Here is a 15072-nt window from a genome sequence, read left to right on the forward strand (position 1 = left end):
GATAGTCTCAAATTGGAATTCACGGGTATTATTTTGGAAGTCTACAACTGGGACTAGCATAATAGTAAGTGCACATTGTAGTATAGGGTTGCATGATCATCATAATCTCAATTCATTGATAGCATCCGAAGCTTTTATGAACGCCGTGACCCATGCACCTAAGCAAACCCCATCATACCAGACCCGTTGCCCCTTTAACCCTTGGCGTATAGCCTTAGTTCATCTGTCGGATCAGGCGGTTGATCTTGTCCTCACGGTTACCCAAGTCACCACCCTCGATGAAGTGCTTGAACTTGCGGGTTCGGAAACCACCGTTGGGGTTGCTAAGCTTGAAAGGCCACAGGAAGTTGGAGGCCTGCTTGAAGTTGGGACCAACAGTGTAGATCTCGTGAACGAGATCCTCCATGCAGACGATGCCGTACTTGCCGAGGCTCTCCTCGATGATAGCGTTATCGGTAAGGGGAATGCGCTGCTTGTTGATCTTGCCGTAACCGCGCTTGTAGATGAGCTCCTTGACGCTCTTTAGGTTGGGGTATCCGTAGGCAACCCACGGCTCAACGATCTTGATCATCTCAGCGGTAGCCTTGGTGATGCGAACGAAGACACCATTGTTGATCTGAGTCAGACGGAGAAGCTTAAGGATCTGGCGGGGCTTAGGGGCAATCTTGTTGATACTGCTCATCTGTTAGTAACTGGCTGATCGGTTGTTGATGTGTGTACATACCCCTTGATTCGGATAACAAAGAGTAGCTTGTCTTCAGCAGCAACATGGAAGCTGCCTTCCTGCTTGGCGAGACGGGTGAGGCGGACCTGCTCACGCTCGTGGGCGAGGTACTCGGCGACGTACTTCTCGGCACGCTTGAAGAAGATGCCACGCTTCTCCTTACCGAGCTGTATAACATTGTTAGCTAAGTGTAATGAACAGAGACACCTAAAATAGCAACATATATATGTTCGTCGATCAGACCCGAAAGATGGTATTTTGCAACGGCATTGACCTTAGTCTAGTCGCAAATGGTTGTTATGCATCACGTCGCTCTCCTCCCCTGTAAATAAATCGAGTTGACTAACCTTCTTCTGCTCCTGGGCCTTCTCGAGCTTCTCAGCGCGAGCCTTCTCCTGGCTCTTGCGCTTCTTCAGGAGGGTCTCGGGGACTAGGATCTGGTCCTTGGTCGGAACGGTGCTACGATCAATATTAGATTAGTACGTAGTCCACAAGCACACATAACGAATGCATGAGTTGAGCGCCGGGGGGAGAATTGCCGACTGTAACGCGACATTCTCAGCGGTGGCTAACTCGGTGGGAAATTTTTAATCGGTGAGATGCTTAGAAGCTTCGTTGCCTCTATCGAGAGCAACGAGGATTTCCATAGCATTCCCTCTCATCCGACAACGCCTTGAACAGTAGTTCAAGAGAAATGCTCGCTCTTAATCATCATTTCTCGGCGGGCATTTCTGCACCGTCGGGTGATGGTAGAAGCGGCAAATGAATTTAAGAGAGAAGGCCGAAGCCTTCATCTCCAACGCCCCAGGGAAATATCTCTCAACATTCAAACTATATTTCAAGCTTGAATTGACGAGGGAATAAGTCTAGGATAGATCGAGCTGGGTTGCAAGGCCTTCTCGCACCATTTTCAAGTGCTTAGTAGAAGGGCAATGTAGCCCAGCCGAGAGGACCACGACAATCTGCAAAATCCATGGAACCGGGCATCGATGCGATTCATGGAAGAAATAAAGGGGATCAAGTAGAGGAAGCATACGTTGAGGGAGCCATTGTGATTAATTAGGCGAGATGGCTTTGGTCGTGGGATGTCGACTTGAATTGTTGTTGATGGATGAAAAATCAAGAAGAAAAATGGCGAGAGACGGAAATTGGAGTGCACCAAAAACTTTTTGGACAAACTTTCCAGTGTGGAACATCTAGATCGGGTTAACCCGAAATGGAATAAAGTGGACCATTAAGACTGTAATCGCACACCGCCTTAAGCGAGAATTAGGATTAGTGTTAGGGTTATTCTACATCTTTCTGCCGACTGTCACCGCTGCTCATCATTAGTTACATACATATCTACATAGTATACTACTATCGTATGTAGTTTTTACTATATATACTTATTAGAAGCTTTGATAACGAAGAAGCGTCCTAGTAATCATCACCATAAACCATTTTAGTATCAGACTCTTCATGAATGTAAAAGTAATCGAATTCATTTCGCATGGCTGTGAAGCAACCGTGGTATAGCTAAAGCAAATGTGGCCCGCTCCTAAACACCTTATGAGTTTATATGCTACGCTTGAGAAGGTGGCCTGACGTTCAGTAATATGATACATAACTCGCTTGAGGCTCCGATATCCTATAACCCTCCAAATGGTACTCTTAAGTGTCCTCATTTGAGTGTCCAGTAGCCTACTGATCCTCTCTTCTTCATATCCGCAACGCGGTCTAACGCGGTCCTGAATGCATCGGATTGCTTCTTCGTACCACAATACTGGTCAAAGTGATCCACCAAGTGTTGTGTTGCTACCCGGCCGTTGTGCTCCCTGATGAACTTTGGGATCATGCCCGCAAAATCCCTGACTCCCAGGTTTGTAGTTCTGGCCGAGGAGGAAGGGCCAGGCCGGGAGCTTCGTCCCTGTCTGTTGGCTAGCCCGGATAGGATGCTTCCCGATTCGGGGATAGCTTGGCTGCGGCGCGCGTTCGACGGCCTGCCAGCTTGGCCCACATCCCCAGTCCAAGTTACGGTGCCAATTGGCACAGAGCGTGTCTGCTCCCTTGCGCGCTGAAGGGAGGCAGCAGCTTCCGCCGCTGCACGATTTGCCTCGTGTAACAGCATTCTTGGGTCTGCCCGGACCTGTCTTTTACCATTGACAATCTTGTCATGCTCGAGCGCTGAGTGTACACCGGAGCGGGAAAAAAGGCCTTGCATGATTCGATCCTCTTCCGTCGACTTGCCTGGCGTATCTTCCCCATCTGCATCAGGCTTATATTCCTCAACACCAGCCACCCCTTCAATGGTGTGGAGTTCTCGGTCATGGTCGTCATTGGCCGGATCTTCTGATGTCTTCGTCTGATCTCGTGAATCCGTTGCGTTCTGGCCTGGATCCTTAGCGCCATCCGCTGTCGAAGGCTTGCTGAATTGGACCTCTGAATCTTTAAACAGTTTCCCTGTTTCAGTCACCCCGTCTCCGGGTGTCTCTAGCTTAAAGAGGTCATGTAAATCGTTCATCTGGAAGGTCGCCAACTGTTTGGGGTCTTTCAGTACCTTATTAGACAGGAACTGCTTATAGATTTGGCGGTGGTACATCTTCTCTTCTATAGTTCCTGCGGTCATGAGTCGGTATATCGTGACTTCCTTCTTCTGTCCAAGACGCCACGCTCGCTCTCGAGCCTGGGCATCTGTCGAAGGGTTCCAGTCCGGATCGAAGATAATGACCCGGTTTGCGCCAGTCAAGTTGACACCCAAGCCACCAACTTTGGTGGTCAGTAAGAAAACGTCGATGTCTGGATCGTTGTTGAATTGGTCAACAAGGCTCTGTCTGCCCTTGATAGCGGTACCGCCATCCATTCGTAGGTATTTAATATACCCTAAACGCTTCACGAAGCTCTCTAGTACATCAAGCATCTGGACTCCTTGACAAAAAAGGAGAGTCTTATGCTTGAAGCGCTTCCACGTTTGGAGGAGCGCCTTCACAACTTGCATCTTACCCGACTTTTTTGCTGATCCCCAATGGTAGTCTTTCTTTATTTTCAAACTCGCGGATATTAAATCGGGATGGTTGCAGATCTTGCGAAGGATGTCAATCCCAAAGAGTGCATTCCTTTTACCAGACACAACAGCCTCCATTTCTTTCGACTGGAGGAACGTTTCATAGGCTTCTTGCTGCGGTCGTGTAAGGCTGCAAAAAAGAACTTGTTCCGTCTTTTTAGGGAGATCAGCCGCTACGTCAACTTTGAGACGTTGAATCAGGTATGGACTAATGGTATCTTTGAGGACTTCTGCACATTTTTGCGCGGTCATAATCTGAAGATTGCCGGCATTGGCATAACCTCCTTGGCGTATAGGGATTTCAAACTGATTGCGGAAATCGACGAGCGTCCCTAATCGCATGGGGTAGATGAAGTCGAATAAAGACCATAGTTCAATGAGGTTATTCTGCATGGGGGTGCCGGAGAGAATAACTCGGTTCGGTGTGCGCAACTCCTTACAGTATACAGTAACCGCGCTGTTCGGATTCCGAATCATGTGGCCTTCGTCCAAGACCGCGTAACTCCACTCTACGGGGGTCAGGACCTGTCCATATGTCTGCAAGCCTGCATAAGTGGTAACGAGAACATGGCCATGTTCCACAACTCTATCAACAATCTTCTTGGCGGCTTTGCTAACCTGCCGTTCGCCGTATATTTCATCCCATGCCTCATCGTCTTCTTCAATCCTACCCTCCGCCTTTACATTGAGCATACCACTGCCTGAAGAATGAAGGATCGATACGCGCAATGGGGGCCACCAGCGATGGAATTCATTCGCCCATTGCTTCAAAACGGTGGCTGGCGCAACCACGATTACAGGCTTCTCGAGTCGTTTGCTATGATGCAAAGCAGCAATAAAGGCGATGATTTGTATAGTCTTTCCGAGACCCATCTCATCGCCGACAATTCCCCCGACGTTGTTATGGTAAAGCTCGGAGAGCCATTGAACACCAGTCTTCTGATAGTCGTATAGAGCCGGGTAAATATCACCGGGTACTTTCAGACCGTTCTGGATACGACAGCTCGCGTGATCCGGAGAAGGTTTGAAGCATTCATCCTCATCTCCACTATCATCTTCTTCGGATCCTTGATCTCTTCTTTCCTGTCGTCGGCGGCGCCTAGCTCTACTGCGTCTATCAGCCCAGTCTGCAATCCGAGTTTGGTAGCTGGCCTCATTGCCATCATCAATTTTACTAAGATCAACTTTACTACCGTCCTTGGCGGCGGCCTTCTTAGGCTTCTTGCGACGTCGTCCATTGTCAGAATCTTCTGACTCTTGATCATCTTGGTCATCAATGAAATCTGCCTCGGATGCGTCAGAAGACGGTTGCGCGACGAAATCATCCGAGGAAGCGGATTTGCGCTGCAGCTTGCGCTTCTTTCGTGGTGGCAGTGGAGATTTAGACTCTGCGACGACGAGATCTGATTTAGGTTCTTCATCGAAACCAGGAGCACGAAGGTTCTGGTGAGAGCGTGCCTCGAATCCAAGTTCCTCTCCCAATTGTGCCGCCGCAGCTTCGTCCTCTGCATCGCCTAATGCATCGGCCAAGTCTCCCGTGTCACCTTGAGGGCGATTCAGTCCAATGTTCGCAAAGGGTGTGATCTTGCCCGTGCGGATGAGGAATTGACGGTAAGTCTCATTAGGTAACCTCCTGCTCCCACCCTGAGCCTGCTCGGCGTTGGCACCCTCGTGAATTCGTTGTTCAATACGAGCTCGTAAATCGGTAATGTCTTGTTGAGCGGTCTTAGTCTCTTCCTCTATGGCGGCGATTTTGGCGCGTATAGTTTGCTTCAATTCAGGTTTGCCAATGGCTTTGCGAAATTGCTCTTCTTGAGTCTTCTTTTGGGCACTGAGTTTCTGTAAAGTCGCTTCTACCTTCTCAATACGCTTTTCATCTTTCTTATTCTCTGCATCAATCAATGCAATACTAGCCTGGTGAGTGATGTCTCTCTCGAGGTCTTCCTGATCGCGTACACCTGTTGTGAGATTCTTGAGAGCCGCGGCATCGTCGGAAACGTCGGAGATGTCGGAAATGTCAATCTCTGCACCGGAATCAGGAGTAGAAGCTTCCTGGACAATGGTGGTGATCTGTTCGGCAATTGACACGCTGGGTTGTTGGGGTTGAGCGTCATTCGGTTTGGCGCTCACGCCATCGCCACTTCCAGAATCAAAAGCCATAGCTGAGTGTGGAGTGGCACAACAGCCGATGGGTTTGGGGGGTTTTATTCTTCCAGTTCGGATATTCTTCCAGTTCGAATATTAAGGGTCAAGGAGTGGTGAGGTTGGAAAAGTGGTGAAAGGCTTCGAAGTGTAGATGAGATTATTTATAATACAAGATGAAATGTAAAGAATAAAGGAAGGGTAACGAGTGATTATTGAAGTGAAGAAAAAGAATAAGGTAAAAAGTACTGGATAGTCAATATACCTCGTACTTCAACGTTGTTGTACTGTATGAGGTCGTGGGTACCTAGGCAGGTAGCTAGGCAACCAGTGCAGATAAAAGGTGAGGAAAGGAAGGTGACGAATTGAGGCTCCCAGTGCTGTAAGTGTAAGTTGGACGCCACGCCACTAGGATATGTAATGTGCAGGCAACCTTGAACCTGGTATGTAGCGTGCAGTACTATGTACGTGCAGCCTGCAGGAATCCCCGAATGACGCAGACGGCGATGCACACTGATTGGTTAATCTGTCAAGTTAGTTACTAGGTAGGTACAACAGGTCAGCATCGGAACGATAATGAATTGATTATCGATAAGCCCTACCAGATCCTAGTTCGTACTCCTAGTTCATACTAGGTACCTAAGCGTGTGACATGAGTACATAGTAAATCCCGGGGTGTATGCACAACTTGAAGAGGGTCCGATTTGTGGGTGTTGATGTTGGCCGTTGAAGAAGAATTGGTGCTTTACTAGTAGGTAGAAGGTGGGAAAAGAAAAGAAAAGTGTAGTTAACTATGTGCCAATTAAAGCTTATGGGAATTTCAATGTTAGAATTTAGACTTTAACCTTAGGTAATTAGGTACCTAGTACTAGGTACCTAAGTAGGTAAGCACCAGTGACCTACCTACCTAGTAGTACCTACACTTACAGTACATGTGTGCGCATGTATGCATTACATCTCAGCTCTCAACAGCTCACGTCACAGTATCACACCTACATCTGTCTTGTAGTCGAGCGTCTTGCGAAAAGCTCAACAACTTCCATGGAACCGCCGAATCAATGATGAAAGCCTACGTGGTCGCCGCCCATATATTACATCCATGGATGGCATTGTTCATCTGGGTGGTAAAATACGTAGTGGAGCTATACGCAGATCATCTACCACATCCCCATTGCAAGTTTGTAAGGTTGGCCAACCATAACGTGAAATGTACCTCTTTTGCGTGCGATTTCCATGGGTGAGCTCAGTCCATCATCATCGTTTCCGTTACCTGCGCCTCGCACTTACGTGACTTATCTCATACTGTTGCCCCCCTTTACAATTACCACCAGACATCACATATATATCTAGGTACCTACCTAGCAGTCAAGCCAGACATGTCTTCCTGACAGTCTTCCTACGTTCCCATTTCTTACCGTACTTATATCTTTTACCCTTACTCATCCGATCAGCAGCTACAATGGAGGAGCCAGCCCCCGCACCCGCACCCGCATCCAATGGCGACGGCCTGAAGGTGATCAACGCGAGCCTCTTCCACATGGCGAACAAGTCCATGGCCAAAGCCTACACGATCCTCGGCTACAGCACAGAAAACGGTCTACTCCAGGACGTAATGCACAGCTCGTGGGAGCTCCTCTCGCAAGCCGCCGAGGCGAAATGGCCCTCGGAGCCGAGCGCAACCCCTCGACCGCCGTACACGCGCGAGGACTGGGACGCGATCTGGGGCCCGTACGACGTGGTGACGGACCTCGCGTCGCCGTTCGCCCTCGACCTGATCAAGGCGTACCCGGGCGCCAGGGTCGTCGTCGTGCAGCGCGACTTCGACGCCTGGTGGCCCGCGTTCGCGCCCGAGGTGCGCGGCGAGCTCTTCATGCAGCAGCAGTCGTCGTCGCCGCAGTCGGCGGTCCACTCGCTCATCGCCTCCACCGTGACCACGACCCGCCCGCTGCACGCCATGAAGCGGATCATCCTCGGGTTCTTCGGCGCGGAGACGAGCGAGGAGGTCGACGAAGCCCGGGCGCGCGAGGCGTACGACGCGTACTTTGCGGCGGTCCGGAGTCTGGTGCCGCCGGAGAGGAGGCTGGAGTACACGATAGGGTCCGGCTGGGAGCCGCTCTGCGCGTTTCTCGGAAAGGAGATCCCAAATGTAGAGTTCCCGAGCGAGGAGGGGGAAGCAGTCACGGACCTGGCGGAAGCGGATCCGAGAGAAAGCAAATCGTGGCTTCAAGGCGCGCTACAATCCGCGCCCTGGGTAGTCGGGATAGCAGCGATTGGAATAGCATGGTTCTACTCTCGGCGTATAGCTCTTAGATAAACGTCGCAAGATATCGGGATCAAAATAGGGATATTACGGAGGAAAAGAACGAGGAATTTTCATTGATCTCTAGGTAGGCTAGGTAAAGGAGGGCTGGGGGCGCAATAGGTTTGCCTCGACAACTTCGAATCCGGCATTAATACGGTGTGTATATTAGCGGTTTTCTTGTATGGATAGTACAAACTCAGAGCTAAGAGAGGATATAGTAGTATCGTGATACGTACCGAGGTACGTAAGCATACTGCTAGTGTTGTAGATATCCCAGATCTAGGACTAGGGTACAAAATAAGCTTAAATTAAGAATGGGGATCTATAAGCCGCCCCCTTGTATTGTACAAGATGTACCTACTAATATGTTGAATTTGATGTTTGAACCTTCAAAGTCATGAGTCGCATGAGGAATGATTGGCTGTGTAGACACCTAAACGTAATTTGAATCGTATTTCGCCGAGAACTTCTCAAGCCTCAAGCTACCAAATACCACAGTAGTGGACACCTGCCTACTCCGGCCGTCCCGGGGAGTATAAGACATCCTCCTCAAGCTGAATGGTAAGGCGCTCCATACTATTGGTCTAAACTTTTAGCTTCTTGGACGATGTGGATCTTCAAATTTTTGGGTTGTCCGGAGTATGTGGAGGATTATAAGCGGAATTATTAATAAAGATGGCTTCTAACACTAGAATATTCAAAAAGTTTTTCTCACTAATATTGCCTCCTCGGAATATAGCTCTACCATCCTATCATCTAGCTAGGTGTCTGTCAGATCTAGAATTCGGCACGGAAATTTTTGTAGGTATTGTATGTACGAACATCGTGACCAAATTTTGGAGATTCTTTGCGCTGTTGGATTAATAGATATCTACTTACATATAGGTAGGTAGGTACCAGGGGTAACAACATCTGAACCACATAAATTTCGAGTCACTTACATACATACATCCATCCGTTTCCTCCCGGCCATCACACAAGTGTCTCCATCTATGGTTAGTATCTATTCGAATATTGACACGCAAGAAGTGCCCGCTAATCCATGGATATTTATGGAATCGCCAAGATGCCAGAATTCTTCAACTGCCTACCGTATAAGTAGACAGCGGCCTCGCCCTTCTGTCTCCATACTAAAAAGAAAAACATCGCGCGATGCGATCCATTATAATACACACGTATTACCTACCTACTAGTTAGTATAATTATATATAATAATAGAAATAACATTGGAAGCTTAGCGGAAGTGGGACCTATTCCAACAAACATAACCGAGGTCTCAAAAAAGACGATGTGCTGTTTTCGTCGTAGGTACTCGTAATGTAATAATAGGAAGAGTCCTTCTCAAAGGCCCTAGTCCCGCACCAGTGCAGAAACAGAAGGAGAAAATCTCTTCAAATTGCACGTTAATTCGAAACGCTCTATCCAGGTTACCTAGGCAAACTGAAAGGTAGTCTGGTCCGAGGGAGTAACGTAACATCACGGCGTGGTTCGACCTTCTATTCTTACCTTGGAACCTGTGAGCATTAAGTAATCGAATCAAATCACTTACATATATAGTTATCAGTGAGGGAGAAATTTGTAAATGATAAATCTGCAAATATGTACCGTATATTTTCGGCATTATGGTCCTCTTGTTAGCTCCACTTATCTGTGCGCCTTGCCCAATGTGGTTAGCTCAGTGCTGAGGCTCTAGTACTAGTGTTATCAAAACCCACGTGATCATAATTCTACCTATCTTATTCTTGTGTTTTTTCAATAAGGATAGGTCTAAACTGTTATGCATCAGTTAAGAAGCTTCAAATATCCATATATTTATTAACGAATAACAGATAAACGTAGATATTGGAGAGCAGGTATCACGTGTCGACACGTGACATTGCGTGCCAATATTGTAGGAATCGGATAAGAATCCCTCCGAAATGAGGTGTAGTTGAATAAACCTTGGGGTAAATCACCCTAATTAGGTAAAGCGCATTAATAAGTGGAGCTAACAAGAGGACCATAATGCCGAAAATATACGGTAGGTGTATAGTGGTTGGTTTGTTACAACAGTCTCGTGATCTAAATCATACAACACAAATTGCTAGCTTCTTATGCTTGGTGACGCATCTAAATTAACCTCACCAACCTCTTGGAATTCTAATGAAAAGATTTTCCTTGAAACAAGCACGTTGCCTTGCGTGTCCCTACGTACATAGGTAGGCAACTAAATAGCTCCTCCGATCTCCTGCCGAGTCGGGCATCCATGCAGCATGAGCTGTCAGACATCTCTTCCCGAAAATCCCAAAAAGTCCCTGCGCCATCCGCTAGTTCCCGTAATGCACAACAGATCAAAATTAGAGGGAAATCCCCTCGGTGCCGCACAATCCATAATACCGAATATTTGATTTCACGGAATTGCCGCCTCTAAAATCGCTTCCCATCCTGCCGAATGCATGGTATAGTCCTCCGTCCAACGCCAAACAATGCTATGGCCACTAAACTTAGCCGGAGAGGATCCCCCCATGGTGGTATGGGATATGGAGAAAAGACGCAACTCCCTCAAAATGTACACCGAGAGCCTGCAAGATAAGAAGAAAATATCATAAATGAATGACAAGAAAAAGATGTGGGAATATGTCGCAGAAAAGAGGAAAAAAAGGCAATAGAAACTGTCAAGGGTATTCTAACGAGTTTACATGAAAACAAGCAAACGCAAGGAATTCCAAAGACTGAAAACACAGGATAACACCTATCTCCCGCAAACGTTTTACGCTCGAAAAGTCTTCGAAGGCTCCAACTTGTGATAGTGTAATACCCTTCGTGCGCCCACTGTATCGAAGTGGTGGAGCGATTAAACCATTATAGACTTGATGCGAAGCTCTGCAAGATAACAATGCATTCAACCCTGCATTAGAAGCCTCGTGGGAATTGGATGTGCCCAACCCGACAAGGAAACCCGACAAGAGATGAAGATGCCCTAATTCATTAAATTATCGTTGGGACCCTTCTAATATCCGAGATCGGTCGTACGCTTGCATATCGGACGTCGAATTAATAGCTCGAGGACCCTTACTGAATGTTCTCCATCTTTTTGAAAATTATCATGACCATACTGTCGTAGGCCTAGCTTCTAGCTTCTAGCTTCCGGCTTCTAGAAGAATAATGTGGACCCAGTTCGATTGGCGATATCGGCAAGATGGAGTAATTCAATGTTTGGAATTTCCCGGGACTTGGAAAACCAGGGCAAGGTTCATGGCCGTGAACGGTTGACGTAGCGAGTGGGACAACCCCTTACCCACAGTTGTTGGCCCTGTAACGATACCCACACAATCATAAGACCGTTCCGTAGTGGCTTCCTAGGATGTAGTGTAGTCATCAAATCCTCGTCTCGTGGATCGCAGTGTAATTGGCGGTTTGGCGGTATTTGATTGGTGACGATGATAGTTGGCTAGTGCATGTGAAAAGGCCATGTCTTTCGATCTCAGATCACATCTTGTGATACAGCGACCCATCTCGAGGGAATACCATCAGTCCCAATTTCGTATGGCTTTGATGTGGTTTTCCTTGGCGGTAGAAGCCAGCGTGCATGTCCTTCGCGTTGGTCGTCTAGTTTGCCACGCTTGCGCATCAGGTGCTCCAAGACAGCAATACGGATGAAGTCCGAGTTCTCGCGCATCTCACGCTGGCGGGGACCCGAGGGAAATGCGTCGACGTTAGAGGACTTGCTAGAATTGCCCGTTTGAGTTGAAGCACGACTGCTGGCCGGGGAACTTCTCGATCTCTGTATTTTATATGTTTGCATTTGTATAGAAGCAGTATAGCTTCGTACAGATGATCGGACACGTGACTCGGCGCGTGAACTACTGGTCGGGTTCAAATAACGGCGCATTGCTTCACTAGGTTCCTCCCCTAAAGCAGGCGGCATTCTCTCATCAGTAAAAGGGACCCGCGGGTCAATCGTGAGTATCGATCTAGTGAGGAAATCATCAGGAGGAATTGATGAAGCAGTGAAGCTGGATAGTGAACGAGCTGCAGAGCGCAATGCGCGAAGTGATGCGGTTAAATTTGATTTAAAGGCAGATTTGAATGGCATCAATCCCGTGGCCCGCTTCTGCTCTCCTGAACCCGACTTTTGGTCAAAGACCCTGAAATCAAGTTGATCAACCTCTAAATCGCCTTTCGTAGAAAGTGGATGCTCTAGGCATTGGCCAGGTGGTGAAGATACCGGCTCTAGAGAACGTCTGGGCGGCCGTATTCTCCTACCGCGTGGCGTTATAGGAGAGTCGATGGAAGTGACTATGCTAGTTCCAATTGAGTCGCCTAGAGACGGGATGCTGTCGAATGAAGCCGCACGAGTTGAGAAAGCTGAAGTAAACGCACCGTCGCTATTTATGGAAGCCTCATCTTCGTCGAACTCATCCGGCGGACTGAGGAGGACTTCCAATGGGCTGCGATTGTAAGATGCAGGGCTTAGATCGCCTATATCCCGACCAAATTCCTCGCTAAATTCTTGGCTTAGTTCTTTCTCTGAAACCTGTGATCGTTGGACAATAGAATCTACGGTCATCCGTGAGTCCCTAGATGAGTCCCTAGATTGCCCTTGACGTGACCTCCCCCTTCGAGTGGGCGGAGGAATGCTGGTGATAGCAAGCAACGCGGCCACCGATGGGGGAATAGAATCAGGTGAGTGCGGTATTCGGCCATTTCGACTTGGAGAAAAGTGCTTCCGATGGGGATGCGCATGAGGGCGTGACCGGTGTTGATGCGCGCTATCTTGGTTAAATTTAATGGGAATCTCTACGGCGCTCGAAGGAGTATTTGATCGCGCGACAACGTTCGCTATCGTTGTACTAGGCGGGCTGGTACTTGGTGGAGATAGGCTTTCTGATTGTGTGATTTTCCGCTTAGCCATGGTTGGCTGTTTTGGTGGTGTGGTAGTAATAGTGGTAGACTTGGTGGGAGAGATGGCGTGCTTCTTCGTTGACGGATCATCCTTTCTTTTACTCGTAGCTGAAGATAGCTTGGGTGATGCAGCCGGTACAGAGGTTGGGGGTATCGGTTGTTTACGAGAGTAGAAAAAGGACCTAGGGACCATCATGATTACCTACTGTCGATTTCCAAGCTAGGCTCGACTTATAAGCGGTGCCTGTTAGTAACAGAAATAACTCGTCACCCTATTGCTGCAATCTATTAGTCCCGGCGGGTCCTATGGCCGCAAGGAACGTGGATATTGATAATTCTTTTTTTCCCTTTTCCCTCGTGGTAGCCACCGAATCGGAAACTAGCTACCGTGGCTGGTATCGTTTGCCAAGTGCTGTGTCGGATTGGTGGTCGTGTGCGGCCCTCAACCAGGGGTTCGCCGATTTTTGTACGTAACAGCGAAGCGTTTCGTCGAACGCGGGATGCAGGCTAGATGCACGACAGGAATCCAGAGACGTGGATCCACGATATAAAGTAATTGATGATGTCGCCTCGCAGATCTTTGCAGGTTGGTACTTTTCAACACTTGGCTACTAACAGACCGTCCTCTCGTAGGCGCAACGGCGTTTGGAGCAACCGGATATTGTGATAACAGTGAGGCATCACAGAACAGACGAAAGGTATACAAGGTATACGCAATACAAACTCTCAGATGCGATCGAGTCGAGTCGAGATGGAGCGCTGACGATGGCGGACGCTATGACGATCGATACATAACTCTAAGCGGGAAATGCGGTACGGGATTCAACGTTGCTTTGTTTTCTTTAGTGTCGCGAGCTAGGTTAATGGCGTTGTGTGTAAGTATATACGTAGAGTCGTAGACAGGTGGCTCATCTGTGCGCAAGGTACTAGGAACGTACTTGTGTAGACTATTCACACTAGGTAGGGAATAGAGAGAAGAAAGAAATGATGAAGTACCTAGGTTGGTAGGTAGGATATGTAGATAAATAATAAAAAAGGGCAAAAAGGAGTTGAAGTGCTTAGGCAGGAATAATATATTATACATTCATGGATTCATGGATACTAGGTATTCATTCATGGATCTCATGGGAATCTATCCCGATGCCCAACAAGGAATAAATAACACGAACCAGGTAGGAAACGGGTACAACGGATATTGATGACAGCCAAGACCAACCCTATCTAACAAGCGAACCAAGCAGATGATAACACGGGAGCAGCTCTTCCAGAGGTGTCATATTATCTGATGTTCTAATCTGTCTAGGGGTTTATTTGCTGAATTCTGATTGATCATCCATCATTTTGGACTTAAGTAATAAGAAGAAAAAGAATGTTAAGTCTGCCTGCCTGATTCGGGGCAAAGATAAAAAAAAAAGTACATCGTAGTCACCGTCCTTTTGGGTCTATTTGGGTCATTGAGTCAGGTAGTTCCTACTTCTAAAGGTTCTAAAAGTTGAGATATTAATACAGTACCTAGTACAGTCTGCACTCGTACATTCTGTACTTGCCCAAGTGGTATCTAATTTAGTGGGGTGTGCCAACTAGAAACCAGCTTGGAACCTTAAGGTGGAGTCGATTAGGCAAATAGAAGACTTTATAAAGAGCTTTAGCTTTTACTATTGTACTACCCTAGGTAAGTAGTCGCATCCGTACCACACTATGTACCACCAACTTGAAGCAAAATGCAAATGCAACCTGGGAAGTCTTGCAGATGCTGATAAGCTGTACCTTACCAGTTTCCGGTTTCTTCGATGTGCGTCACTTTATGTATGTACATGTCTAGACCATGACCCTTTCTCCAACATGTGTGTGTGTGTGTGTATATATACTTATTAATTACATATGTATATTTCACATCAATGATCTTTTCAACATTCAATGTTAAAATAAATACTTGAGCATTCAAAATACCTCCATTAAAAATCAACTCCAGCCCCA

General features: G+C 47.5%; 4 protein-coding genes across 4 annotated transcripts; 1 reads left to right on the plus strand and 3 right to left on the minus strand.

The window, feature by feature from the left end:
• Positions 1 to 214: 214 nt before the first annotated feature.
• GGS25DRAFT_518275 (60S ribosomal protein L7) lies at positions 215 to 1774 on the minus strand (the record flags this gene model as incomplete). The annotated part of the gene is made up of 4 exons (XM_049263507.1): positions 215 to 674; positions 725 to 891; positions 1072 to 1183; positions 1761 to 1774. 4 exons carry the CDS (start codon positions 1772 to 1774, stop codon positions 215 to 217), a joined length of 753 nt encoding a protein of 250 aa, XP_049120158.1.
• A 230-nt stretch (positions 1775 to 2004) lies between these two features.
• Positions 2005 to 6203, minus strand: GGS25DRAFT_125562 (SNF2 family N-terminal domain-containing protein). The gene has a single exon (XM_049256178.1). It carries the CDS (start codon positions 5925 to 5927, stop codon positions 2388 to 2390), a length of 3540 nt encoding a protein of 1179 aa, XP_049120159.1. The 5' UTR covers positions 5928 to 6203; the 3' UTR covers positions 2005 to 2387.
• Positions 6204 to 6807: 604 nt separating this feature from the next.
• On the plus strand, positions 6808 to 8539 carry GGS25DRAFT_476046 (uncharacterized protein). Its single transcript, XM_049259764.1, has one exon. The coding sequence runs from the start codon at positions 7369 to 7371 to the stop codon at positions 8221 to 8223; it is 855 nt and encodes a 284-aa protein (XP_049120160.1). The 5' UTR covers positions 6808 to 7368; the 3' UTR covers positions 8224 to 8539.
• A 2608-nt stretch (positions 8540 to 11147) lies between these two features.
• Positions 11148 to 13614, minus strand: GGS25DRAFT_125599 (uncharacterized protein). The gene has a single exon (XM_049256179.1). It carries the CDS (start codon positions 13289 to 13291, stop codon positions 11675 to 11677), a length of 1617 nt encoding a protein of 538 aa, XP_049120161.1. The 5' UTR covers positions 13292 to 13614; the 3' UTR covers positions 11148 to 11674.
• Between the last annotated feature and the right edge of the window lie 1458 nt (positions 13615 to 15072).

The sequence above is a fragment of the Hypoxylon fragiforme genome, assembly GCF_022984875.1.
Source record: "Hypoxylon fragiforme strain CBS 206.31 chromosome Unknown GGS25scaffold_2, whole genome shotgun sequence".
Lineage (NCBI taxonomy): Eukaryota > Fungi > Ascomycota > Sordariomycetes > Xylariales > Hypoxylaceae > Hypoxylon > Hypoxylon fragiforme.

Bases quoted from the DNA above. Each gene is read 5' to 3' on its own strand.
- GGS25DRAFT_125562 (XM_049256178.1), bottom strand. From the start codon at position 5,927: ATGGCTTTTGATTCTGGAAGTGGCGATGGCGTGAGCGCCAAACCGAAT.
- GGS25DRAFT_476046 (XM_049259764.1), top strand. From the start codon at position 7,369: ATGGAGGAGCCAGCCCCCGCACCCGCACCCGCATCCAATGGCGACGGC.
- GGS25DRAFT_125599 (XM_049256179.1), bottom strand. From the start codon at position 13,291: ATGATGGTCCCTAGGTCCTTTTTCTACTCTCGTAAACAACCGATACCC.